Source organism: Morone saxatilis, unplaced genomic scaffold, assembly GCF_004916995.1.
Source record: "Morone saxatilis isolate NCDOM2014 unplaced genomic scaffold, NCSU_SB_2.0 Contig15, whole genome shotgun sequence".
Taxonomy (NCBI): Eukaryota; Metazoa; Chordata; class Actinopteri; family Moronidae; genus Morone; species Morone saxatilis.
Genome location: NW_023339707.1, coordinates 7,269,888 through 7,297,467, shown reverse-complemented (window position 1 = coordinate 7,297,467; position 27,580 = coordinate 7,269,888). Strand labels below are relative to the sequence as shown.

The 27,580-nt window shown below is 40.3% G+C and overlaps 3 protein-coding genes across 4 annotated transcripts in view; 2 read left to right on the top strand and 1 right to left on the bottom strand.

Moving 5' to 3' along the window:
- Positions 1–282: 282 nt before the first annotated feature.
- On the top strand, positions 283–6,626 carry LOC118325021. Its single transcript, XM_035657567.1, has 17 exons — positions 283–302; positions 855–986; positions 1,507–1,616; positions 1,810–1,854; positions 1,954–2,086; positions 2,255–2,358; positions 2,655–2,680; positions 3,467–3,471; positions 3,518–3,621; positions 4,512–4,544; positions 4,627–4,689; positions 5,144–5,279; positions 5,529–5,638; positions 5,737–5,781; positions 5,959–6,091; positions 6,295–6,398; positions 6,485–6,626. The coding sequence occupies exons 1-17, from the start codon at positions 283–285 to the stop codon at positions 6,523–6,525; spliced, it is 1,344 nt and encodes a 447-aa protein (XP_035513460.1). The 3' UTR covers positions 6,526–6,626.
- Positions 6,627–6,746: 120 nt separating this feature from the next.
- lrrc47 (leucine rich repeat containing 47) lies at positions 6,747–10,557 on the bottom strand. The gene is made up of 7 exons (XM_035656112.1): positions 9,945–10,557; positions 9,048–9,503; positions 8,841–8,957; positions 8,559–8,674; positions 8,044–8,146; positions 7,722–7,811; positions 6,747–7,395 (listed from the first exon to the last, which is right to left on the bottom strand). Exons 1-7 carry the CDS (start codon positions 10,512–10,514, stop codon positions 7,174–7,176), a joined length of 1,674 nt encoding a protein of 557 aa, XP_035512005.1. The 5' UTR covers positions 10,515–10,557; the 3' UTR covers positions 6,747–7,173.
- Positions 10,558–11,134: 577 nt separating this feature from the next.
- The window catches only part of cep104 (centrosomal protein 104), a 32,244-nt gene continuing 15,798 nt past the window's right edge, over positions 11,135–27,580 (top strand). The window contains exons 1-12 of one of the 2 annotated variants that reach the window (XM_035656109.1): positions 11,135–11,226; positions 12,353–12,479; positions 12,605–12,778; positions 13,349–13,487; positions 14,479–14,541; positions 17,549–17,625; positions 18,106–18,274; positions 21,913–22,068; positions 22,198–22,425; positions 23,210–23,425; positions 24,025–24,192; positions 25,033–25,206. In XM_035656109.1, the coding sequence (XP_035512002.1) occupies positions 12,367–12,479; positions 12,605–12,778; positions 13,349–13,487; positions 14,479–14,541; positions 17,549–17,625; positions 18,106–18,274; positions 21,913–22,068; positions 22,198–22,425; positions 23,210–23,425; positions 24,025–24,192; positions 25,033–25,206 (1,677 nt within the window). In that variant the 5' untranslated portion in view covers positions 11,135–11,226; positions 12,353–12,366. Of the gene's footprint in view, positions 11,227–12,352; positions 12,480–12,604; positions 12,779–12,814; positions 13,231–13,348; positions 13,488–14,478; positions 14,542–17,548; positions 17,626–18,105; positions 18,275–21,912; positions 22,069–22,197; positions 22,426–23,209; positions 23,426–24,024; positions 24,193–25,032; positions 25,207–27,580 lie in introns of those variants that run through there. The other variant, XM_035656111.1, reaches the window with a different exon arrangement.

Genomic DNA, 27,580 nt, shown 5'->3' with positions numbered 1-27,580 from the left:
CTGGTAACATACCACAGTGTCTTTTAAAACCATGCTTTGCTTCAGCACCGCACTCTGTGAGTATACTTATATTAATACAAAGATAGGTGGTTATTAATGAGGAAATGTTAGATGTTATTTTGTCAATTTTTATTTGTCTTGCTAAACAAGCCAATGCATGTCTTTATATCTCTCCATGGTTTTAGGGCACAGTATAATTAATTTAAAACTTGTTCGGTCTTCTGTTTTTGAGTTTGGATAACACTCTAACAGTGCTGTTTCTTTTTTAGTGCTAGCAGCTACATGTCTGCTTGCAAGTGCAGGTAAATATCTCTGTGTGTGTGTGTGTGTGTGTGTATGGTAAGAGGATGCTTGAATACATTTTTAAATAATGTGCTTAAACTTATACCTCCATATCTGTTTTTAGGTGTCCCCACAGAGACAGTTACCACCTGTGAAGGCAAACATGTTCATCGACTGAGCTGTGGTATGACTATTTCCTAAAACTTTCTGTCCACAGCAGTGCTTACTTTTATTTGGGCGACACTAAAGAGTTGATTGGTTGTAAAGGTTTTTGTCATCTGACTCAACCAGGAAAAGAAAAAACAAAAACTTGTTTTTTATGGAATACAAATGTAGTCAGTATTTTTACAGAATCAGTTGATCAGATATCTTTTTTTAGTAGTAGCCATAGGTAGTGATTGACAAAAACAGTAATACTTGATAAAGGATTACTTTGATGAAATCCATTAGAGTTGCTTCTGTAGTTAAATAAATGATGATTGTAAATAAAGATGATCTTTTCGTCCCTCAAAAATTTATTTCTTCTTCAACTCTGTCTTTTTCTCCCTGATTTGCCCCTCTTTATGTAACAGTGGAGTGATTAGTGTTGAAACAGCACTGTACGGACGTGCAGACAGTGTGACCTGCAGTGAAGGACAACCTTCATACAAAACTTCTACAACAGACTGCTCTCTGACAGACACTTTGGCTCTGCTCAAGAGAAGGTAGACCCTTTGTAAATTGGGCTTTTTTCTCAGGTTGCTGTGTGACCACATATGTTCAGTTTAGTGCAATGCCATAGAGACGTAGGCTCCCAGGATGCTTTCCAGTGGAAATGGGACATTTGATGCGAGGTGTCAGGGAGGCTCTTTGGGGCTGAATGTATTAGGTAGCAAGAGGATTAATCTTACCAGTTTTGAGAAATACATGTTTTTTCACTTTAATAAAAATGATGAGATTCTCTTTGAGGATGTCGCACATCTCCACTTTTGTTTGGATGTAGCGTTCTCAAGAGTCACAGGGAACAGATGAGAGGCGAACATTAGTCAAATATAAAGCAAGAAAAATTTAACCAGGCTACAAAACAAGTAGTACAAATGTATTATTATTCAGCTTTGATATGAAAATGATGACTAACTCATCACAGATTGAGAAAAGGTCTAGTGTCTTACATTAACCGAGGCCAGTGTATGTCAGCTTTGTTGTGATTCTGTTTGAATCACACTCTTTATCTTCTCTCTGTAGGTGTGATGGAAAAAGGGTGTGTGAACTAAATGCAAATGGTTTCGGAGGATCTGATCCCTGCAGGGGCACCTACAAATATCTGCAGACCCAGTACAGCTGCTTTCCAGCAAGTCAGTCACATGTTTGTTTTTTTACAGATATTTGTCTTATGGTTTTTTGCCTGTATGTCCAATTGTTTTAATGGTTTCACATTGATTGGGGATTCTGTGTGTGATTTTCCTCTCACAATCACCTCTAGGGCTGAAATGTGAAGTGTTAGAGGGTAGAAATGCATGTTTGATGTGATTAATGTTATTTTCACAGCTCACCAAGTGACATGTGAACACTCTCTGGCACACCTGCATTGTGGTAAAAACATTTTTTTTTGTATGTAAAAACAGCATTATCATATTTTCATGACACTTATGCATAAGCACTGCTTCCAACTCCTCGTCCTCTTTCTGCTAGATGAAGGGCTGGTTATAAATGTGTACGTTGCTGATTATGGACGCCACGACCAGACCACATGCTCTTACCAACTGTCTTCCTCTAAAATCCGAAACACTGACTGTTCACGTCCAACCAGCCACGTTTCTGAAAGGTACAGTCAGTCACTCCTTGTCAAGTTGTACCTCAGGCTAACTGCAGTACAGTAGTAACTGCAAATTTGTGATGCCATCCACTTTCGCTTGTGTTGAAAAAAACACAGATTTTATATGCTCCATGCCTGTATTCACTCTGACTCTCACTAGTTGCTCTGCCTTCACAGCTGTAATGGGAAAAACAGCTGTATTGTTGAAGCAAGCAACTCAGTGTTTGGAGACCCCTGTGTCGGCACTTACAAGTACCTGGACGTGGCTTACATATGTGAATGTAAGTAGCTTGAAGGCCCTGTTTCTCCCTACAGAAGCTAATCTGTGGTCCAAACGTACAAAGGAAAACATGAAGTGGAATACAGCATGGGGTGGTGAAACGCAGTGAAGCAGAGATATAGCCATGTAACTGCTTAAACAACTTTGCAGTGATAAAAATCCCCAAATTTAACATTGTTTTTATTTTTATTAAGTAGCTATGCTGATGAAGCATTTGTTATTCATCCTGCAGTGACACAACCAGTCACTTAAGTCACTTAAATATTAATCTAAAGTGAATCTTTCATGTTTTTGCAGATCCCAAGAGCACTCCAGAGGAGTCTGTGAAATGAAATCACAATGAGATTACAACATGCATGCAATAAATGAAATACAACAGCAGCATGTGTCTTTTCAGTTTGTGATCAAGTTTTTGTTATTTTGCTATCATGTTGATAATTATTTAACAAAAATCTGAAGAAATGTGCACCAACAAAGCTTCATGAGATCAGATTCTGGTTAATCTCCACTGCAGTGACTCTCAGTGTCTGGTGTTCCTGGAAAGTCCAGAGACAAAACGTAACAATAGGTGCTTGTTCCAGGAAGTCCACAGATAAAAACTACATTGCAACAGCCCTGCTTTTTTTTTAGGCACCCAGACAATGGTAGAACTGGTTATGTCTCAAAGAAGTTCCACCATCTGCTTTATAAAAAGAGCCACTGCTTAATTTCAAAGACTTATATTGCAAACCGAAGATATGGTGCTGTGAGGAGGGTACAGACAAACAATAAGAAGACCAAAAAGTCACACAACCACATTATCTAAAGAACTAATACTAGCTGCTCAGGACAAGATTCTGCAGGGTATGTCCATCTCAAAGACACTTCCTTTCTGGCAGGGAGCACTCCTTCGAGGAAGGAAATGTGAGAAACAGGACTGGTGATTTGAAACAGACATGAATGAGTCTATTTGTTGTCTCAAATATCTCTGAACAGGAGGATGACAGATCACCAAACGAGTGATGGCTTTGTAAATACCATCATTGTTCATCATCGTGGTCAACATGTAATAAGTCATTGTTCCCTCTCATCAGCGTCACACATTCTCGTTTTAATTGTGTGTTCCCCAGATGGGGTGAATTGTGCAAGTTCTTATGAGGTAAACACAGTTCTTGATGCAGCAGTATAAATACAGGTGTGTTTGTTCCTGACATCAGCTCCACTGTTGACCTCCGACTGGATCTTCTAAAAACCATGCTCCACTTCAGACTCAGCACCACACTGTGTGAGTACATAACTGACGGGAAGCTAGAACAATAATTATGTGGGTTCAGAAAAAATTGGGAATGAAGTAATATATAATAAGTTATATATACTTTATATATCATCCAAAAATAACCCCTATAGTTCTGGCAGTACTTCTTCTGAGACAGTTAGCAGTAGCAAATACGTCCTTGTCTGCCCTGCTGTTAAAGTCGACACAATGCATATATTGTTCTTAGAACAGGTTAGAATTGTCAGATACATAAAGGGGGACCTGGGAGTAACAGATATCTCACTACTATCTGCCATAAGAACAATTTGAACTATTTTCAATTAGATGAAGGGCTCATTTAAAATTATATTTTTTTCAGTTTGACTTATTAACCTTCCAACATTTCTATAATTGCTTCACAGTTCATACATCTGTTTACACAGCAAACCTCCTCTATCCTTATCACTAAAGAAATTGGTTGTGACATATCTGATGAGCTTCGGGCTGAGGGGATACAGACGATACAGACAAAGATTGTTCCTTTAATGCTATATAATGTCATACAACACATACATTTTTTCAAAGATCAGACTTAATATAATCTTCTTAGTTTAAGCTATTTAGGTTACAGGACTCTAATTCGTCTTTTGTAGTTTTACCCTGAAGTTAAAAAAAGATATATATATATGGATGAAAATATTTCCTTTACTCAGTATAATCAGAGAGAAAATTGTTTCAGACTTTTCTTCTTCTGATCTAGAGAGTCATGCCTGATTAATTTTTGTAAAACTTCACTGACTATCATAAAGAAAACTGACTGGGCTGCAACTTAGTAGTGTATGACTTATGATTATTTATGATTTTATGTACAATTAAATGATGAGTAACAAAATGAACCACACTTGATGTTTCTTTTCCAGTGCTGGCAGCAACGTGTTTGCTCATGAGAGAAGGTAAGTATCCGAATATGAGTATTTTCTGCATGTATGTGGCTTGAACACACTTCAACTTATACTTTTATATCTGTTATTTTAGTTGTTTCCACAGACAAAGTCATCACCTGTGACAGCAGCTCCAATGTTCAGCACTTGAGCTGCGGTATGTCTGAACTCTCTTAAGTCTTTGTGTCCATAATGAGTGGTCCATTTAAGTTTGAAGAACTTAACAAACTGACTCAACCAGTGTTGAGGCATTAGAATATTTTGGGGATTACACATTTTAAGGGGATGGCCAATGATGAAACAACATTCTGCAGGTTTTCATTTCAACCACTCACCTCAGCAGGCGATGTCATTGATTAGTTCACCCCCGCTTCCTCCTACAGGAGTGACGGTCAGCGGGTGGAGTCTTTGGCTGTAATGAAAACCTGCAGATTGTTGGCTCTCTGTGGTGTTTGATCAGCTTGTGTTTGAACATATTTGAACTTAAGCAACCAGAAAAGACACTGTGGCAGGTTGCACCACATGGCCTATCAGAAAAAAAGAATACAGTGTCTACCAAAAAGCACTTTTCTCATGGTCTAATTTTTTAATTCCCCCTTGGTGTGTATCAGATATGGGAGTGATCAGTGTGCAGGCAGCACTGTATGGTCGTGCAGACAATGAGACCTGCGATGAGGGCAGACCTCAACAGCAGCTTGCCAATACAGAGTGCTCTCTAGAGGGTACAGTGGACATCCTCAAGAAAAGGTGTATATATTACATGTAATATTAAGAGTCATAGAACAAAACACTACATAGTGCAGGGAAATGAACAATGACATTATACTCTACATTAAAACAAGTTGTAATTCGCACACTTGAGTCCAGGTTTTATAACTAAATAGTAAAGTCTCTGATATTAGTCCAAGTTACTATAGTATTTAATTGACACTATTTTAGTTTTAGTGTGCTTTTACTTTGTGCTAAAAAAACATGTTATTCGTGGATTCCCTACAGGTGTAATGGCAAGAAGCTGTGTGAGATAAACAGAAATGTTGTCCATACCTCTGATCCCTGCCCTGGCATCTACAAATACCTGGAAACCAAGTACACCTGTTTCCCAGCAAGTAAGTCACATATCTGCATGAAACTGCTAGTGAAACAAAGCTGCAAGTTTTTTTATAGTGTGATTATCTAATCCAATTTATTCATGTTGCTTTGACAGTTCGCCTGGTTACATGTGAGCAGTCTTTGGCACATTTGTTTTGTGGTAAGATTACTTTTTCTTTTGCTTTTATGGAGGATTAATGTGATAAACATGAGCATGATTACATTTTCATTGCACCTAAACAGTGAATATTTTACTAGTTGCCCTTTTGGACACCTGCCTTTCAACTACATTTTTGTACTCTCAGCGTTGCCAATGTTTTTCTCCTCTTACTGGCAGATGTAGGGCAGGTTATATTTGTCTATGGTGCAGACTACGGACGTCGAGACCAGACAACATGCTCTTACAAACGGCCTGCCTCTCAGACTGAGAATGTCTACTGCTCACACCCCACTAGCAAAGTTGCTGACAGGTACAGTTTGTTAAATATAAGGAATAAATCCAAACTTCAAGAGACCAATTTGCTATAATTTGCAGATAAATTAGTAAATTAGGAAGAAAGTAAACAGTTATAACACAGACTGGAAAGTGTTAATTCACCTTTTTTACAATCACATAATATTTCATATGCTCTGAGGCGCATTCAAGCTTGTATTCACTCATGTGCCTCCACAGCTGTAATGGGAAAAACAGCTGTACTATCAAAGCGAGCAACTCTGTGTTTGGGGACCCCTGTGGCGGCACTTACAAGTACCTGGAGGTGGCGTACACATGCATATGTAAGTAAGATTAAAAAGCCATCATGTTTATGCTACCAGTCGCTTAAATTATTTGTCTGAACTGAATATTTTCTGTTCTTTTGCAGATCCTGGGGTCCTTCCAAAGCAATCCCTGTCAGCACGCTGAGATTTCAGTCCTACCACAATAAAGATGCATTGAATTAAAATTTGTCAGTTTGACATTTTGTCCACTGGCTAGAGAAATGTAAAACATACTGAACCAAAAATAAAATGAATGAAAACAAGAGTAAATCTAAGTGTAATTCATAATTATTTGCTGCTGCTTAAAGGGAAAATGCCAATACTTTAAGTTGATAAATAGTCATACAAATCATCCAGTGCTACAGATAAGTAGACCAGTCCGAGTTTAAGTTAATGTCAGTTAAACAAGATTCATTTTACCCACAGGAAAGTTTGTAAATAATACAAAAATAAGGATCTTTTCACATACAGTATGCCATGTTGATCATGCTGTCAGTAAGTGGCAAAGAGATTTATTAAAGTATTACTACATGTGGTTCAAAAAGCTGTACATTAATCAGAAATGTTAACATTCTTCAACAGGCAACAATTATTACTAAAAGTCAAGCATCTGCTGGATTTTGTTTTAGTCACAAAAAAAATCCGACAGGATCAGATTTTCTGCGCTCCCTGAAGTAAAGGGATGTAATTTTGTTGCGTGTTGTCAAAAGCTTTAATGCCCCACAATGTGAATCTGTTAAAATGACTTCATGTACCACGTGAGTGTAAACATCAGAGGTTATCCGCGTCACCACTACCAAATGACGTTCAAGTTGCTGATGTCGTTGGAGAGGTCGGTTTTTGACGGGTAGACAACCTTCAGGTTCCCGTCCTGGTCCAATGTTCGGACCTGCTGGATGATCAGTTCGCTGGAGGTCTCACGGCTGGCGGCCGGCTCTTGTGGGCCGTCCCCTTCGCCATCTGACCCCGCCTCCTCCTGATGCTCTGCCGTGAACTTGTTCAACTCTGCCATTTTCTGTGACGAAACAGGAAATGCCCTTTAAATGCCTGTGTGTGATTTGTTACTGCTGATTGTGTACAACTGCAGCACAGAAACTACGACACTAAATCTACAGTATAAGAAAATAATCTACCAATTATCTCCTAGATGAAAACTCCTGACGTTTCAAAATAAACACTCAAAAGGTCAAACAAATCCAAAACAGGAAAACAGAGGGGGAGAAAGAGGGAGGCAGTGGACATAAAGGTTATATACTAATTGTATACAGTATGGACTGCATGCTAAACGTCATTAGCAGTTAGTATAGAAAAAAGAAGAAAGAAAAGAGAGAGAAAACTTACTACAATCAGAGCGTCCATAACATCTTTACATGTCTGCAGGCTGGTTCCACTCGTCACCTCCAAGAACAACTCTTTGGTCGTCTTTTTGATCTGTAAAGTACAATCAGCTCAGATTATATAATTCTGCCCATGACAAGACACAGAGACCAAAGTGTGGGCTACAATAAGACAATGAGGCACAAACAATAAGATGTATGTCAGTGTGTTATTGGGTTTTTTTTTTCTTCCAGCATCAATGCCCAGTGTATGACAGCATTTAATATGGAATCCTCTCGTATGGGAGGACACAGTTATGTTTACCAGGATGAAAATAGACACACACCTTGGTTTTCTCGCTGTTGGTAATAGGTGGGAATGAGATCACGTGTCCCTCTGCATCCACTAGGCAGGGATAGAGGGCCTTTCCCTGCAGAATTTGCAGGTACCTGTAAAATAATAGAATAGTTGAGAGAAAACATTATAGAAGTCTTTAAAGCAAGTGTAATGGATGCATAGCAGGTGATGTTAACTTGAAAAATGATTGTAGGTTTCATTTGGTGTGCGTTGTTTTGTCCGTGCATTAATTACAGTAGTGGTATTGATGATTTTAGAAGTCAATCATGTCAGTTATCATAATCAACTATTTAAATATGCCATTAATACACATCAATAATCTTTAAATCCTATTTTTTCTGCTTCTTCTTTTTGTCAGGCACTGATCACAAGTACCTGCAGATACTGTGGTCCAACAGACTTATACTGCCCTCATGTGTTCAAACCTAACAGCAACCAGGTTATGCAGATAGTCCAGCAGATAACTACTGGGGATCTTTCCAAAGCACCATGAGTTGTACTGACTTGTGGAGACCAGTGACGTTCTGCCTCTTCTTCTGCTTCCTCAGCTCGTCAGCCTCCAGCTGAAGGTGTCTTATCAGCTCGATGGCCGTCATCTCCTTCCGGCCCAGTGGCACAATCTGACAAACATTGTGTTCTTATGTGAAATTCAGACGTTTCAAACTGATTTCATTTTATTATCATTTGATTTGATTAATGCAAATGATAGATTTTTTAACGTCTGGCTGACTTAAGAAGTGGATTGAAATCTGAAAAAAAAGAGCCAACCGTCCTGCGTTAGCATACCTTCAGCTGGGTAGGTGGTTTAACATCATAAATCAGAGGAGCTTTGAGAAGCTGCACATCATGAGTTGCGATGGTTGCGGTGGTCCTTTTACCGCACAGGTCGTCGTGAAGCTTTGTCTAGAAAAACAAACAGGTGAGTGTTTTTCGGTGACAAAACTGCACACTTGCGCACCGATGTATGCCACCTCGTGAGGGGATTGACCTTACCTGAGCCACCAGGAACCGTTTGAGAGCATTCCCAGACTTTAGGTTCATGCCTCGGACCACGCAGCACACCAAGTACGGCCGAACATCTTTCACCTCTGCACTCACTGTGACTTCCAGTGCTGTAGGGGCATCCGAAACATGGAGAACTCTCACCACCATCTTGTTCAGCTCCTCCATCTCATCCTGTTCGTCTGCCACCTTCTCCTTCTTCTTCCTCTGCTGCTGCCTTTTCCCCTTGTCTGCATTGCGCCCCCCCTCCGCGTTACCTCCATCCTCTCCCTGTTTCCCTTTTCCTCTGAGGTAGTCGAGGATGGACTTGGTCTGGCAGCCGTTGACCATCTTCTCCAGACGTTTGTCGTTCAACTTGTTGCCTTTGAAGTTGATCTCTTTTAGCTTGGGGCAGTCGCTCAGATCGGAGGGAATCTCCCTCAGCTTGTTGTTGGAGAGATCCAGCACCTGGGAAGACAAAGCCAAGGGCATGAGTTGGCAAAGAGCATCAGCTATGCCCAGTTTTAAGTGCTATGCAAGAGGAAAACAACAACAGAAAAGAGTATATTGCATTTAAGCTGGTTGTGTGGAGGTTACCCGCCAAACTCCGTTTGAAAACATGACATTTTAGTGATGCAATGCCCCATCTGCAAATGTAAACCTCGCTTACTATAATTTAAAATATACACCAAAAATAGTGATAGTTAGTGGTTAAATTCGGAGCATATTTGATCCACCCAGAAGCATTTTTTAATGAAGAAAATCACCACCACAAGACGACATGATATGTATAAGAGAGCTGCTTGGGATATGGAATGTATTGTTATACGTACTGTAAGTTATACGGGTGAACCACAACTCAAACTCATTTTTAAATGCTGTCGTATTGGTTAGTGAGGTCCGGCCCACCTTGAGAGCAGCTAGCTTGTGAACATCTCCACTCAGCTGGTCGATGGAGTTGTCAGAGGCGACCAGGGAGCTGAGGAGATCCAGCTTCTCGGAGTAGAAATCAGCGGGGAAACCGGTGATGCGGTTCTTGGAGATGTTGATGGTGGAGAGCTTGGTGCACCGGCTCAGTCCCTCTGGCAGGACCTCCAGGCTGTTACAGCTCACGTTGAGAGTGTTGAGCTCCTTTAACTGAGTGATTCCCTCTGGCAAAACCCTGAGGTTGTTGACTGAAAGGTCCAGGACCTTCAGGGACTTGAGGTTGCCGACGACATTCGGGATGGAGGCGAGCTTGTTCCTGCACAGGATGAGGCTTTGGAGGTTTGTCAGATGCTGGATGTCCTCGTGGATCTCTGTCAGACTCGGGCACTGGCTGACCTCCAGATAATTCAGCAGTGTGAGGGAGTAGATATCAGAGGAGAGTCCTCCATTAGAGGAGATTCTCTCGTCCACAGCTGGACCCTGTAAAACCAGTTCACGTCTCTTCCCTGTCGCTGCTTTCTCTATTTCTGGCCATTTCTCCATGTCATCCATGCTGCTAGTACTCTTGTCAAAGTAGCTCAGACAATAAAATACACGATATCCGTTTAAATATTTCAAAATAAATTGAAATGTTCTGGTCATATAGATTTGTGCGTGGTAAATGTGCATGTTTGCGTCAATATACCGAATAGTTATAATCAAAACATGACTTAAATAACTCATGTATTAAGAAGGATTATTACTTCTTTTAAAACGTCAAGTATTAAAGAATTGTGAGCTCGGTGCATCTCTTATTAACTTGTGGTATTTATTTATTTATTTATTTAGTCTAACATTTATATCACGAGTATTATATATGCTGCAATATTATAAGAGCTAACGAGTTTGATGTCACCGCTATATACCGTGCCTTTATTTTGGAGCCGAAGGATTGACTTCCTGAAGTCGATGTAGTCCCCGCTCCGCCCGATGACCGGAAGGAAGTTAAAAACACATTATAAAATGTATTTTGAATGTTTATCGATATGACCATCGTCTTAAGATTGAGGCAGAATACATAATACAGCCAAAGGCGTTAAATTTGGACTCAACTAATAACTGCTGAAGTGAAAAACGAGTTACACGTGTATAAAACTACATTGACCACAATCCATTGCGACTAGCGACACTCCTGGCACTGCGCATGTCCGCGCTGGTTGTTGTCAGCGGTGGTTATGGAGATGCGATGGGAGTACGAGCTGTCAACATTACGGTGATGTTTGTGGTAAGATTTCTTTGAAATACACGCAGGAAAACTTATATTTACTGTGAAATGTATAACAACAGAAGGTAGGACATAAAGAATGACAGTTGTCAGCACCTTTGTGGGATTTTAGCCGGTCAAAATACCTTTATAATACAGCCAGTGTAAGACTAGCCATGTTGGCTGATTGAGTAGTTCACAGTTAGCTAGCTAATGCCCCCCGCGCAGCATGTGCCAGTCAGCAAGAATGACTGTCCTACCCAAGGGGGGGTATTATTATTTTACCTAAAGAGAACCACACGCCAAACTTCATGCTGTAAACTGGCCTTTTCATTTTTTCTGTTTTATGTGATGAGATAAACCCCTCAACAAATCTTTAAGCCTCTTGCATCCGTACTTACAGCTACTGACGCACATTCACTAAGTTACATATAAATGATGAATAAAGTGCAGACTGACTGCTACATAACCAAAGGTTGTTTAATAGTTCTGTTCTGCTGAATTTATAAAATATGTTGTTCCTATTCTGTTCTTTAGTAATTACTGCCTAATTGCTGACAAGTTTGTTGAGCATCATTTGGTCACATGTGTAGTGACATTAAACAGTTTTGACTGTACTATTAAATATTCAATATTGCGTTGGGTTGTAAGTGGTTTAGCTGGACAGATGGACAAAGTGTTTTGGCAGTCCTCTCGAGTTTATTCAGGGTTGGGTACAGTTTTCAGCACTAGTGGTAATACCTGAGACACCTAAGCTATACTTCTTTTTTAATTACTTTACCTTGAGAGATATACACATTTATTTCTACGAAGGAATTAACTACTATTTAGGTAAGGACTATTTTTTCTTTTTTTTTTCAAAAGTCAAAGTTGTCAAATGTGGAATAGGCGCCCCCATACAAGAGCAATGCTTAAAGAAAAAGTCTAAAATTGGTTAAATTAAATATGGAACAATCTAAATACAAGTAATTCAACTGGACTGAAAATCTTACACTGAATGTACTTGGTGTACTTTATAGACACATTATGTCAGTATAAGATGCATATGTCCAGATCTCATCATCTTTACATTTATCAGAGTCACTAATTGAATTTGTTTCTGCTCTTTCAAATATTAAATGTGATAAATTGTGTTCTTTGGGATCAGTTTCCATCGGAGGGATGCCCAGAAAGATAGGATTCATTGTGGTCAACTCTTCAAGTCATGAGGACAACTTCAGTGCCAAGGAGCTCATGGTCCATGCACCCACAGTCAGTGGCTGGAGATCCAGCAGGTACATTAACACAAACGCATGTCACATTCATTCATGGCAACATTATGCTATGCAAAAGCAATTCATTCCTTTATGAATGGCAGTTTTCTTTAACTCATTGTTGTGTGAATCAAATATTCCTGCAGGCTGTGCTCCTACCCTCAGCACATCACCCTCCAGCTGGTGGAGAGAAGTAGGGTGAGGAAGCTGCAGCTGTTAGCCCACCAGTACCTGATCCCAGCCAAGGTGGAGTTCCATATTGGAGACACCCTTCCTGAAACCGGCAGCCCAGGGTTCCCTGGGCAGCTTCGCAGACTTGGGTGAGACTGCAGACTCGGCCAGGCTTGGTTTTGACATTTTCTTATACGCAACTGCACAAACATAAACGTAGGTTGTTTTTGTTGTTCAGGTGATCAAGTGACCAATACTGTCGGCAGTTCTGGTTCTGGTGAGGACAGGCACCTGCTAATGATGCTCCCTAGACACTCCGCTCTGTTCCTTTGATCTGGTTTTGATTTTGTGTCTAACTGACCGTAGCATGAAGGGAAGCTCTATGGTAGTCATATTGGATCTCCAAAGGGCATTCAGTAGTCTACGTTTTAGCATTTTACCAGATGTTGATGGGATGGTTTCTGTTCTTAAGGCCATAAGTTGCAGGGTCCCTGAGGGGAGTGTGCTCGGCCCAAAATCCGTGCACGTTAGCAATGATATGTCATTGCCCTTGCTCAAGGCACTGGCTAACAACTGGAACAGGTCCCCATGTGCTGCACAGGTGCTGCTCACTGCTACTAAACACCTAGTATGAATCACTCCATATAGATAAATAATGTGTACAGTATATCATGCATTTTAGTCTTCTGTATGTCAGCAACACTGTACTTTCACCACAGGTACGTGTCTTTGTCGGACAACGAGAAGACAGGCTTCAAAGCTCGGGAGCTGAAGTCGGTGCACGTAGACGCCATCGGAACGTACCTGAGAATAACCTTCCACAGGAACCATGTCAACCGTTACAATAACTACAATCAGGTACTCCGTTAGATGGGAGCGATGCACCTACACCACTATTTCACTGCCAAGAACTTTTGCCTGGTACAGAAGATTGATCCAAACTGTGAGCCGCTCGGTTTATGTGGACGAGTTAGGTTACATTGTTTAAAAGACATCAGATCATTAACAGCTGTTCTAGAAACACTGTCTTTTAAACATTAGTGTTTGAGATCATTTAAAGTTTACATTTTAAAGACTAGTGTAAATGTGCCTGAAAATAAACAGTTTTAGGGTCATTTGAGAAGGATTACAGTATATCTCATGTAGATAGTTCTTCAAACTGTGTGGCTTCTTTTAAAATAACCAGCAATGAATGTGATATAATAGGTGCAGGTCTATTTTTTAAACACACCCCCACACATCTCCCCCCCACGCATCTTGTAGCTTGAATCTCGAAGTCTTTGAAACCTCCTTTTTTTGAACTCAAGTGGATAAGACTGATTTTACTCTTTATTCTTAATTCCTACAAATCCCATGAAAAGACCATGAAGTACTTCCCTCCCTTGTCTATGACACTCTGCCCCAAGCTCCATTTGTGCCTACTGAAGATTGAAATCTTTAAAAACAGGTCAGAGATATATAGGTTGATTTTTAATCAGGCAAAATAATTTTCTGAAAATGCTGGGCACATTAAACAAACAGGAGTAACTAAAGTGTGGGTCACCTAGTGCAACAGTGTGGCTTATTTAGGTATTTTTGGACAACAGTGAAGCTCTCTGGCACAGAGGAATAAGTTAAGCTTTGACTACACAGTCATTACTTTGTTGTTAGTTTTGGTCTTTTCATATGATTTGTGGACGATGAAAATGCAGATATAGAACATCACCAGCTTTATGCTTTAAACGGCAGTAAAATAGTTCCGCTATTAACCACCCAGCACTCACTCATTTATCACATGCATTGATTTTTGATTTTCTCATGCAGTTATGTTTCATTCAACCACCGCACCAACATCTGTTTGTGATTTCAGGTTTCTTTGGTTGCCATTAATGTTCTGGGAGATTCTTTGGATGGGAATGCTTTTAACACAATTGTAAGTGAGCACTCTCCTTCACCTGTCACCCATCACTGAACTTACATCTGCACAGCAGTAGATGGCGATGTTGTGCTGTGATTTTGTGAGACATTGCTCTGTCATCAGTCACTTAGAATAGGGCTGATTGACGTTTCCTCATCCATCCACTGATGTTGCACTGTGACAGTGAACTTTTGGCAGGTCAAAGTCTTCCTGACATATCTTATATCATATACAGTTTACATATATATATATATATATATATTTGTATTACCTGTCCATATGAGGACACACAAATAATACCTACATGATATAATGCAAATTGAGTACAGTGGCCCTGAATAATGTGAAGCTTAAAATGAGCTGAGACTATGTCAGAGAGTTGTTGATTTAACTTATTTGTACCCTTTGAGGCAGTATTTGATGGCGTTGTTGTATTAGAAAATGACATGGAGAGGATATACTGGCTTATATAGCTATATTAAGTAATAGATACATTGCATACATGTTATATACAGTATTTATACAAAGTCACTGATCCAAAGATACTGTATAAGCATGTCTATATGCACACGTGTTAACCCGAATAGTGTGTGTGTGTGTGTGTGTAGGTTTGTGTATATGTGTCAGGAATGTAGTAATGAGACACAAAGGGGGGACAGTATGTAATCACACAGGAGGCCTTTAGTTTGCCAGTGTAATCAGATAGTCCTGCAGATGGACAGGTCCTGGAAGAGAGAGAGCACCTTAAAACACACACACACAGACACAGAGACATGGAAAGACACGGACACACACTCGCACAGATTCCAATGAACAGGCTGTGCATTGTTGCTCCACTAATCCGACTCTGAGCACCTCCACTGCAGCGGTGATCTTGCTTGGAGGGTCGGTTGGATCTTGTTCTCTTATATGTGTTCCGTGTGTGGAAGTTGTGTTTGTCCTGTGGAGGGAGACTGTGGTGTGGATACAGTGAGAAGGCTTATTTAAGTGTCAGTTCTTACAAATTGTGTTGGGTTTTTTACATTTTTTTGGAGGCTTTTATTGCCTTAAATCAATAGTGACAGCTGAAGAGTGACAGGAAAGGGGGGAGAGAGAGGGGAGGACACGCAGCAAAGGGTCACAGGTCCAAACCCATGGCTGCTGCAGCAAGGAGTCTTGGTAAATGGGGCGCCAGCTCTACCAGGTGAGCTATCATGGTGTCCCGGGTCATTCAAATTGTGAAGAAAAAACACATCTTCTCGGGAACTTTTAGGGCTATCTAGCCATGCAGGTTTTGAGAGATCTGTCTTTGAGATGTCTCCGGACTTTACACAATGCTGAGAAAACACAAGCTTTTCTTGAGCTTACTCTAACTGTTTATTTATTTTTGTGGTATTCACATTTTACTACCATGAATAGCAGTGAAAAAGGCATTAATAAGAGCAGACATTTTGACTTTTTGTAATAGGAACAGCACAGGTGTAAAAACGCTCTGTGTGTCCCAGTAAGTCATGACGGCCTGACAGTGAGACAGCATGCACAATAGCAGGATCTTGAAACTGAAGCAGTTACATCATTCATTTTATTATTTACATCTTTGCTTTTCATACTGTGACATGTCAAAATGTGTTCCTGCTCTCCCACTCTCATTAAGCAAGTCATTTATGATCCCTTGAATTGAAAGGATAATCCTCAGACGTGTTTTTGTTATTATTTACACGTTTATTTTCAGGTTTTATTATAGTTTGTTGAGCTCCACTGTTTTTTTTGCTTTCCTTGTTCACAGACACAGAGACTTTCACTGGGTTTCTAGCAGTCTCTTTCATGGAGATGCCCTGTCCTTCTGAATAATTTACAGAACACACTGTCACCTTTTTTCTTTGGGAGTATTCCTTTGTTTTGAAATAGTAGCAGTTAACTGTTCAACACCTGAGGATTTTTCCAGAGCAACAAGGTACACTGTTTCTGGAAACACATGTTGCGATTGAGAATTTAAACCTAATTTTTCAATTCTCTTTCATTAGAGCTGCACCATTTAGTCAGTTGGCCAATTAACCAATTAGTTGTCAACTATTTAATTAATCATCAACCATTTTGACAATTGATTAATCTTAGTGAGTCATTTTTTAAGAGAAAATGCCTGCATTCTCTGGTTTTAGCCTCTCCAGTGTGAATATATTACTTGTTTCTTTAGTTCTATATGACAGTAAACTGAATATTTTTGGGTTACGGACAAAACACGACATTTGAGTACCTCAATTGGGCCTAGAGAAACAGCGGTCATGATTTTTCACCATTTTCGGACAATTTATGGACACAAACCACTAATCGACTAATCCAGAAAATGATCAACAGATTAACTGATACTGAAAACAATCTATTACCTGTGCCAACTAAATTCCATCAGTTGTATTGTATTGGCGTGGTGGCAGAAATCTCAGAGACAGAGACAAGACATTTAAAACCAATACTATCTGAATTTCTGTCTGTCAGTGACAAATAAAGATGGTGTAACACTTTCAAATAGGTTTGTAACATATCAATCCATCAAAACACATTTGGCCTATAATTTAGCTTCTCATTTCAGGGAGAATAACTACATGCTGTATAATAATAATCAAAGTGTACAATATTGTCCTTGTTCCTACTTATTGCTGGCTAACAGGAAGTTTGTCCTTCTTCATATTGAATGCTGTTGCTCATAAAGTTCTGCATTAATGATGTCATCAACAGACAGTTTCCTGTTCTTGTAATGATTGGCCACTGTTTCACATTTCAGGTGAGAGCAGTGGTCTACATATTTGGCTTTACCTTGGAGGTGTTGATTAACGATTGGGTTTGGGGTGTGTGTACAATTGTGAGGGCCAGGGAGTTTTGGTGAAGTCATTCTGGCAGTGTTTTGGTCAGTTTTAAGGTGAGGGTTGAAGTTGAGGATCACCTTAAAGCTAATGGGATTAGAAGACAATGGTCAGGTCTTCCTGAACACAGTAATACAAGAGTATATATGCACGTGTGCGTAATTTGTCCATCTGTTTCCCCCCAGCCAAGCAGAGAGCAGCTGATCGAACACTACCTCAACAGTACCCAGCTGGAAGCTGCCTTGGACACGACCTTCATGGGGTGAGGCTAGGCCATTGAACCCTGGTTTCTTTGTCTTGTGACAATAACATTGTTCAACAAAGCCATTTCGTCTGGAAGCCAACCAATAAGGCATTCAAGGTCACTCGCATTTGAAGATAATGCAGGTGGCCGCCCATGAAAAGTGGAAAACACATTTCGAAATTGTTTTTTTCTTTTAATATATCAACCCCCAAGAGACGTTTCACTTCAGGGTCTCACTCCTTGGGGGGGTCAGTCAGTGTTTTTCCCCTTTCATCAGGAATTGCACAATATTGAGCCCATTTAACGGATGATGACACATTTTAAACTGGCATTATCTCTAATGAATTCAGGCACTAAATCAGCAGTTGTGTTTTCCATATGTTTTACAAGTGTAACAAGCTCAGACCTCACAGAACAAGTGTTGTTGTGTGTTTTAATGTTTCTCTTTATTTCATGTTTCAAATGTTTCTTTGTGTGCATCCTTTGTCTTGCACCCAGAAAATGCGAATCCATCTCCCCCTTGGACGACCTGGCCTTCGACATGTACCAGGACCCCGAAGTTGCACACATCATCCGTCTCTTGGACCAAAAGAAGCAGGAAATGGTCCGGCAGGAGAAATACGAGCAGGCCAAGAATCTGAAGCAGGCCATCGCAGACCTGCAAAAGGTACTGTGGTTGCTGGGAAACAGACTGTGTGGCTTCAATACACTGACACCAAATATTTGCTCACGTTTGAGCAGTATGCACCACAAATACCAGGATGTGTTCTCTCTGCAGTGAGCGCATTTAAGAGTCTTAATGAATCACAGTCTGAAAAAAAATATCCAACAAAAGATTTAAAAGTGCTCAAATAAAACAAATGTGTTTTAATTAGTGAGCTTTAGAGGTGTTGGTAGATGTATTTTTAGGTGTATTGTGATCAATTGGACAGAGCCAGGCTAGATGTTTCCCCCGTTCTTCCAGTCATTATGCTCCCTTGAGCTGGCCAGCTCTACCCGCTGTAGTTCTACCTGAAAAATTTTGTTTTGCAAATTTGGCACTGTTTATTCACACTTAATATTTTCCTACACTGCTGGATTATAAAGTGTTCGTTTTGCATGAAAAGAAAGGGACGAGCTGCCGCTGAATAGTGGTTCCAGTTATATTACCATAATCTGAGGTTGGACTGCAGCATTTAGCCACGACAGTTACAGTGTTAACGGGGTTTGGAGAATGCGTCTTTGTTTCAGTACAAATGCGAAGTACGCCAACACCCAGACACACTAGCACACCAATGCTAAATATCCCTGGGTACTGGAAGAATTTACAGTTCTACAGTAGAATAGATTAAGTAGAGTAGATTTTGGTAAAAATTCCCAGGAAAATACTGGGATCTCTATTCCCAGATTTCAACCTCATTCTGGACCAGTGGTGGAATGTAACAGAGTACATTTACTCAAATACTCTTACAATTTCTACTTACTTTCTACTCCACTACATTTTAAAAGATTTTCCTTTTTACTTCACTACATTTTTCAGTCACAGTTACTTTGTAGATTAAGATACATTAAGATTTACAGCTGTTTACTCGACCAGCTACAACATTAAAATGCTTCTCTTACACATGAATATATCAATAATAATAATCCAATATAATATAATAATATAGATGTAATATAAATGCAAACATTGAAGAGGACCATTCTACATAATGAGAACTTCTGATGAATTAAGGACATATAGCTGAGACTACTTCTGTACTTACTTTCTTTCTTACTTACCTTTACTTGTAGTGGAATAGTTTTTACACTGTGGTATTGTGACTTTTACAGGGTTCCCACGCGCCCTGGAAAACCTGGGAAATTTAGAGACTAGTTTTCCAGTCATGGAAATACTTGAAAATTAAATAAAATGACCAAATATCCTTGTCCTGGAAAATTTGAATTTTATTTTATCCCCTCTTTCAGATGGTCTGTGTAAGCCTGGGAGTGTATCCTGTTGGTAGGACACTTCAAAGCGGGTTCACATGCATGAAGTGGAACGAACCTGTGGTGATCTTTTTAGCATAGAGTAGTCAATGTTACGGTTAAAACTGTAGTAATCTGTAGTCAATTCACAAGAGACTGCAGCTCAGCTCCACTGAGACTGCAGCAGAAAAATCAGCTGTGGTGAGAACTGTCAAGTGTGCGACCAAAGCGAGCAGATGCGGAGTGTCCCATTAACGTTACCTGTAATGAACCTGAGACACTTCATCGTCAACCTGCATCATTTAACAAGGAGGAATAAAACTGCAGTTCAATGTAAATAGTAGACCTACACCTAAATTATTTGACTGTAAGTGAGTGCAGTCCTGTGTTGTCAAGAAAAAATCCTGGAAAATGATTTCTTAAGAAGAGTGGGTACCATGTTTTACTTAGGTGATGATCTGAAAACGTCTTCCACTACGGTTCTGGACTCCTTTCAGAAACTGTTGGCTGTTATATTCATACTTTACATAGTGTTTCTAAGAATAAGCCATACATTTAAGGGAAATAATTCAGGTCCAGCTATCACCATCCACCCACTGCCACTGTTACCAATATACATTTTTCTTTCTTGCAAATCTCAACTTTGTGCGGCTGTTTTTTTTTTTTTAACAGATATCCGTTGCAATTTCACCACTGTTTGTAACAGTAGTTGTTAAACATTGTTCAGATTCCTGTTACTGACCTCCTTTGTATACAGCGTTACCATGCTGACCATGAATTCTTAATAAGCTCAACAGCTGCGGTGATTGTCCTCCGGTAGTGTCTCTACCGCAAGCCTTTCTGTAACCAGATAACACACATACACACTAGCATCTTGTGAGCATGGCATATTAGCATTGTGAACAAAGCAGTTGCCAACGTAGCCATGCTGAAAATCCCTTGTCATCGCACCTTCAGGATGTCAGTGGGTGGTTTTTGATGTTACATGATATCAGAAAACGCATGACAGAGAAAGAATAGGACTGAAGACAGAGAATTGGCCTTCCGGCTTGGAGGAAGTGGAGGGGCTTATCGAGTAGAAATAACTAAATGCTGGAGATCCTAAATATGAATTGGAGAAACGGCTACCCTGTTTATAGCACCACTTGGTTTTGTTTAAAAGAGAGTAAAGAATCACAAGCCGTTGATGTTCACACTGTGTCGCTTGGCACCTGGTTAGCAACTTAATTCAGCTTAATGGAATTTCCTCACAAAGACATTACGTGTTTGACTTACTGGAAGTTGTTGTCAAATTTCCAGCCTGTAAATCTTAATGATTCACCATGTGGCACACTTACTGTTATGGGGCACCAGGGCTGTATTATTGGGCAGGGCAGAGTCAATCCCCAAACCAGCTCCAGTTAGGTTTTAAGGATAATTCTGGTTAATTACAACTTGGGTCTTATTTATGTAGTTTTTGGAAGTTTCTGTTGGTTATGATAACACTGTACTGTCACCACAGTAATTGCTGATATCTGGGAGCACAGTGAGGTCAGTGTAATGAGGTCCGAGGCGGCAAAAAAACACGAGCATACAAGCTGACAATTTAGCCACATTATCGGTCACTAAGTCACTTTATTTGGAGGTAAAACTGAAAGTGAGTGCACCTGGAATGTTGTTAATAATCTCTCATTACACAGGAAAACGGCACAACTGCATTTATGCACTTTAGTACTGAAGGTCAAAGTTGAACCAGTCAACCTATAAACTGTGGTGGATGTTTAGACCTCATAGATTGGGTAATAACTTGTTCACCTTTGTTTTCTCTCCCAAATAAGTTTGACTAACCAGGGGTTTTTTCTGGAACCTGTGTGATCGTCTGACTGCTCATGTTTCTTGCCACGGCCTCTTTAGTAATGTCACTGCATTCCCAGATCTCAGCAATTAAGTTGGAGAGTGCAATGTTATTAATACCAGTAAGCATGAAAATAAGTTATAATAATAACCTTCTAAGAATTGAATAATCTTCTAAGAAAACACCACACCAAGAACTAGACCAGAGTAGATGGATTGTATTTAAGACCAGGACCAAACAGTTTAAACAGTGTACAAATTCTATCTTTCTGAATAGTGATTTATGTTTCTACGTGCAGTAGATATAACAGCAGAAGCTCTTCTCTCACCTTCAAGATGAGTACAGATGGTGGACAATAATCGCTTACACTGTCAGCAGTGCTTGGTAGAAATAGTAAACATCTAATAGAGTTTTAATCAATGCACAAACCGACATGAATCCACACATCATGAGGCCATCCAGTGTAGGCTCACAGTGGGACTACAGGACTGTCTTTACCTCTGTTTTGTCGCGGGCTCTTTCAGGTTGGGGAGCGTTTGGCTCGATATGATGTAGAGAAGCGATGTGCCATTGAAAAAGAAGACTATGACTTGGCCAAGAAGAAGAAGGAGCTGATGGAGGAGTACAGGAGGAGCGTCTACCAGCAGCTGGAGGTCCACAACCTGCTCGACATGGAAATGGTCAGTCACCAACCACTGACGGCGATGCTTCACCTGTGTAGTAACAAAAAAAGAACAAAAAACATATATTCCTGTCCAAGGTGTTAGACAAGATGAGCCTAAACTTATGTCCTCTTACCATGTCACCAGATCACAAAGGCAGCAGATTCATCCCCAGCCCATGATCCTCCCTCACTTCAGCCCTCTCCAGGTGACCGTTCAGTCCCCACCAAGCCGCTTGTGTCCACAGACACGTTCATGAAGGAGAAAAAAACAAACGCTCCTCAGAACCAAGAGTCAGACGCAGGAACTGTTGCGCCAAAACCAAGCAGCCATACTGACACATCGTGCACCCCCGCTGCTGTACCCAATATAGACGTAAGTGCCACTTCACTATCAAACACCTGCAGACACTTTAACAATAACAGCTTGTCTAGTACTCATTTGTTGAAGTGCATGGATGGTCTGTGATCTAATTGTAGATAGCTGTACCTGTTGCTTGTTCTGCATTCATAAATTCCTGTATTGTTGTAAAATAATCTAGGCCACTGCAGCACCTTGGGAACACATCTACTGCCTTAAGCTTCTGTAGTGTTGGAACATAGGGAGATTATGACCAGCAGGGGCTTTTATGCTTTACTCACCACCTACTGAGACTAGCCCTACTGTAGGTTTGGGTTTCACTATTTAATTAAAAGCGTGCAACAGTTGGCTGACTCCTGCGGCTGCCAACCTGGCCTCAAGGCAGCGCTTTGAGCCTTGTACGAGGCAGCAGGGTGCCAGTTGGCACTTGGGCACAGGAGACAGTGCTGACTGGATGGAGCTTGCGTTTGTATAGATGGGGTTAAACTTTCATTGTCATCGCGATGTTGACTGATCGACCTGTTGAGTAATCAAATACTGGTGAAAGTTAGTGAAAAGAACAAGGCTAGAGGTGATCAATTTTTCAAAAGTGTGGACATCCCTTTCTGGCTTGAAAGTGTAGATCAGTTTTCTTTGAGCCTTTGAACTAAGGGATCGCTGGGAAATGTATTATATTGTGTGTTAAGAAATCTATATGCAGCACCTATAAATATAATTAAAAAAAACTGAAAGTTGGATAATGTTTGTAAATATTATATTCCGGAGTTCAAATACCAATGTTATTATCTTGTCCTGTCAGGTTACCAGTGTACCTTATGATGAGAGGCCGCTGCCAGCCCTCCAGAGGAAAGACGGGCCTGTGGAGGCTGTCCAGAGCCCTGCAGAGCAGCACTCGCCCCGACCTGATGCCCAAAGGACTCCACGCAGTCCAGAGATGAGCGGAGAGCCAGAGCCCCTGACAGAGAAGGCCCAGAGAGAGGCTGGTCTTCCAATAGAAGTCTACGGAGAAAGCCTGGTAAGAAAAAAAAATGCTGGAAAAACATAGCTAAGCTAAGTAAGGGTTTTACTGCATCTTGGGTTTTTATTTCTACATATGTACTTTTACTGGACTGCTTTTTGGTCTCCCCTCAGAATATTCTGTACTTTGTACTATCGCCCTGTTTTAGCTCCTCCAGATACATTTGCATCACCATATATGTCAGCAGATAAGTAATATAATACGGCAATACAGAAATGTTAAAGATATGTTTAAGGTAACTCTTCTAGTTTGTAACTTCCTCCTGTCTGCTGTGTGCTGTTGCTTTTGGTTGAGTTTTTTTTGCTGAAAACCGTTGCCTGCAGCTGCTGGAAAATAGGTCCCTGAGAGTGGAATTTGTGGGCTGGAAAATCAGTAAAAGTAATCTGCTAAATGGGGATAAAACACTCTCCCTAGAACTTATGGGAACTGCTGAGAGAGGACATTTTTCACATTATATATAATATTGGCAGATATATGATGTATATACATTACACAACATATTTGCAAACCTCCATCCACATCTGTTGTAATACCCACACAACTGGGATGTTTGTGCTAACCCAACCCCTAGCTAATTGTCCTCTCTTCTTTTCCAGGTAGCTGGGGCATATTCCAAAACCTGGTCCTACAGAGAAGACGCTCTCCTGGCTGTGTACAAGAAGCTTTTGGAGCTATCACCCACTACCCCCAGGGAGGAGCTGAAAAACACGATAAGAGCCGCAGTCTTCCTGGTCAAGAAGGCCCTCCTGGATAAAGTGTCATCTGTGAGTCATTTCCTCTAAATAAAATGATCCTGGTGTGGATGTCCAAGTTAACTGAACAGAAACTGCTGCCAGTAAAGCAGCCTCATTAAGGTGGATATGTTTACTTTGTCACTGTCAAAGTCTTCTTTAAATCATGTTCTCTGGATTCCAGTTGCAAACAGAAATAACGTTCATGTTAGTTCACACACTCACACATGTACACTCTTAACAATGTTCCCCCTGTACCAAATGCAACCCCAGTTCTCTCTCCCGTTCTGGCTTCCTTCAAAAAACAGTTTTGACAAGGATGGCCTTGTAACCCCTCTCTGGCAGTCATCTATGGCTTGTATGGTAATGAAAAGGGTAGTGGCTCAATAATTCTAGTGATTTATTTTCCTAGCTACATTGGTACACGGAATACTCCATTAAGATGGTTAGTGTGCTGCTCCACAAATGTCAGTTGTATTCATGTTAAGTACACCTTTCTCTGGGAACTCGGTGATCTAAGCATTACAGCCTGGGTCTGCCCTGGGAGTATGTGATATGTATTTCTGAAAAAAAAAAAAAAAAATCCACAAATATTGACAATGCACTGGTAATTAAATTGACCTGTAAAACAAAAGCAGGTTAGCGGGCATCTTTGCTTTTCGGTCTGATATGTCTGGTTGGCTTGCTAGCGAGTACAAAAAAACAAAAACACATTATAGCTACTGACTGCCACCCTCCATCTGCATACTCTAACCAACTCAAACTAAACACTGCCAAGTCTAGCCTCTCTGCTAATTGACATCACCCCAGTGTTAGCTTTTCTTGGAAAGTCCACTGAGTTTGGCACTAAATGTCCACTGGCTCCCTCCTTAGGTTTTCCACGCCTCCTTGAAGCTCCTGCGGCTACTGCTGAGCCAGCTGATCCCCGGACTGGGGCTGGGCCGTGCTGAGGTGACCCACTGCCTGGAGCAGACCTGGCCCAACCTTCTGGCCAGGACTGGAGAGTCAGCCAGCCGCCTCCGGGCCACAGCCACTGGCTTCATACAGGTACTGTAACACACTGGACTGACATGATTATCTGGTACCAGTGGCACCAGTTGATTTTCATCAACCATTTGCTTCCTGTCTGCCTGCCCTCTGCATCCTTAGCAGCTCTGCTTTGACTGAAGAGAAGAGGATTTTGCAATCTGCCTTAATCCCTCGACTGTCTTCCCTTGTGTAGAGCTCTGTGAAAGCTTTTGTCTGTCATGAAATTCTTTCTCTCCTCCTTTTTTACTCCACAAAACAACACCTTATTGTGCAAGACAGCAGATTCCTTATTGAAAACAGTGTCAAAATGCTATGTTAAATTTACTGATGATGTTTTTGTTGTGCGAGGTGATTATCTCTCTTGTTTTTATATGTCTAATTTGAAGTTATAGTCTTTTCTTGATATTACATTTCTACACATACCAACAGGGTAGAACTCCTTCTAAAATCTTTTGACAAACACAAACAAGTTTTAGTATCCTCCCTATCCCATGAGGCAACTCTCAAGGGTGGGACAGTGACAAAGACAGCATGACAGCAAGCCCAAACACATTACACATCAACTTAGCAGTAATAAAACTAAAAAGTGACCATAAAGAAAACATGTAAATACATACAATAGTTTTAAACAATAAGAATTTATAATATTAGATTTAGAGGAGTGAGAGTATAGTACACTGGCTTGTCCTTCTCTGGGAGTGCCACTCACTATTCATGTGTAAAAAGATTAAACATAACAAAACAACCACTACAGTGTGCTCACAGAGTAGTCATACACAGAAGATGAACAATGATCCAGTTTTTCCTACCTCACTAATCCATATGCCATAGAAAGCCCCAGCAAAAGCTTTTAGCATGCTTCTGCTCCAGAAATTCCAAAAATAATGTTAATAATGTCAATACTACTGGATTTCTGATTTTCTTTAGTACAGAGTAAACACTCCTGCTCCTGCGGCAGTGCTACCCAACATTGGCTGCGTCACAGAACCATTGTCTGAAACATTTAGATTTCTGTATAAAAGACTCTTTGTTGTAGTGAAAATACTGCAGATTCAGGAAATATTCTAATATAAAATTGGTGTTCAAAATACACTCATGTGCTTTTTGAGACCTACTGACTGATTACTTCACAACTAATTCCTTATGAAGTTTTCCAAGTAAACTTTATTACATTTTTGTTTACAATTTCATCAAAAGTGAAGGTTTTGTCTTGGGAGCTCCTCTACTTGTTCTTATGCCAGTTTGTTTATGGCCCTTGGGCAGGAGAGATTAATTCATAATGGCAAAATAATTTGTGTAATTCATCATCTTTGACAAACTGTTTCACTTTTACTGAAGAAAACAGTAACTTCACTGTTTAACTGTGTATCCTCTGTGGCTTTGGAGGAGCTTTTCTAAGTTATTTCATCTTTCAGAGTGAAACACTGTGTCTTATTCTTGATATATATCGAGGGCCAGAGATTTACCATCACTGAATTTCAGGTGATTTTGAATGTGTGATATACCTTTGGCTTCCTGTTCCCTTCAAAGAGTGCTGTTTACTAAAGATTTTATTGTATACTGAGGCTGAATTCCTGATGTAAGCAATTGCACAAATAATCTTGATGTTACAAGTTTGAGCAAACTTCCTTACTGGCAGTACTGTAATATTGAAAAGTGCTATGACTAATATTGAAAGAGGATATGTACACATAAAACTCACTGAATTCCTCGGCAACCACAGTATTTACATGCAGGCGAAACAGATTATTTCGACATGCATTTATACTCGTCTGCGTTTCTTTTGTGAATTTGAACATAGATAAAGGCTGGAAAACCTATGAAGATATTTACATATGCTTTCAATACAATGATGGGAAAATTGCCCTAACAATTAAACAGATTGGTGTCAGTGAAGTACCAGCGTCATAGCTATGAATTGTATTCACAGTATATACATGCACATACAACACATTACAGTCAGTGACTATCAATAAGTCAACCTGCAGGACAAACTGATTTGTATGCTTAACTGGGTTTGTACGTGCATGTAAACACAGATAATGGCTGCGGTTAAATAAAGGCACGTTTTGTTCCTTCCAGATCAAATCACTCTGATGACCAGCACCCACGAGTCTGCATTCAAACAATGACTAGAAAAGCACCTTATTTACACACCCCACACTAAGCAAAGAGAAAAGTGTACACAATTCAGTCGAACTTTCCTCCAAATGTCATTTCTGGAAAAGATTACCTGTGTATGCTTTGTACTTTTATTAGGCTAGCCTATAGACACCATATGTGCAAAGGGAGGTTTTTACAGTGAGATAAGCACTTTCTTTGTCATTCTCTAACAAAATGCATCAGACTTAAAGGCTTCCTCCTTCAAGCTGTGAGATTAAGTACTTCATCC

Coding starts and splice junctions, on each gene's coding strand:
- LOC118325021 (XM_035657567.1), top strand. CDS start 283: ATGTCTGCTTGCAAGTGCAG. Junction 987..1,506: donor TTGGCTCTGCTCAAGAGAAG/GTAGACCCTTTG, acceptor TTCTCTCTGTAG/GTGTGATGGAAAAAGGGTGT. Junction 5,782..5,958: donor TTTGGCACATTTGTTTTGTG/GTAAGATTACTT, acceptor TCTTACTGGCAG/ATGTAGGGCAGGTTATATTT.
- lrrc47 (XM_035656112.1), bottom strand. CDS start 10,514: ATGGATGACATGGAGAAATGGCCAGAAATAGAGAAAGCAGCGACAGGG. Junction 8,958..9,047: donor AACGGTTCCTGGTGGCTCAG/GTAAGGTCAATC, acceptor TTGTTTTTCTAG/ACAAAGCTTCACGACGACCT. Junction 8,675..8,840: donor AACCACCTACCCAGCTGAAG/GTATGCTAACGC, acceptor AATGTTTGTCAG/ATTGTGCCACTGGGCCGGAA.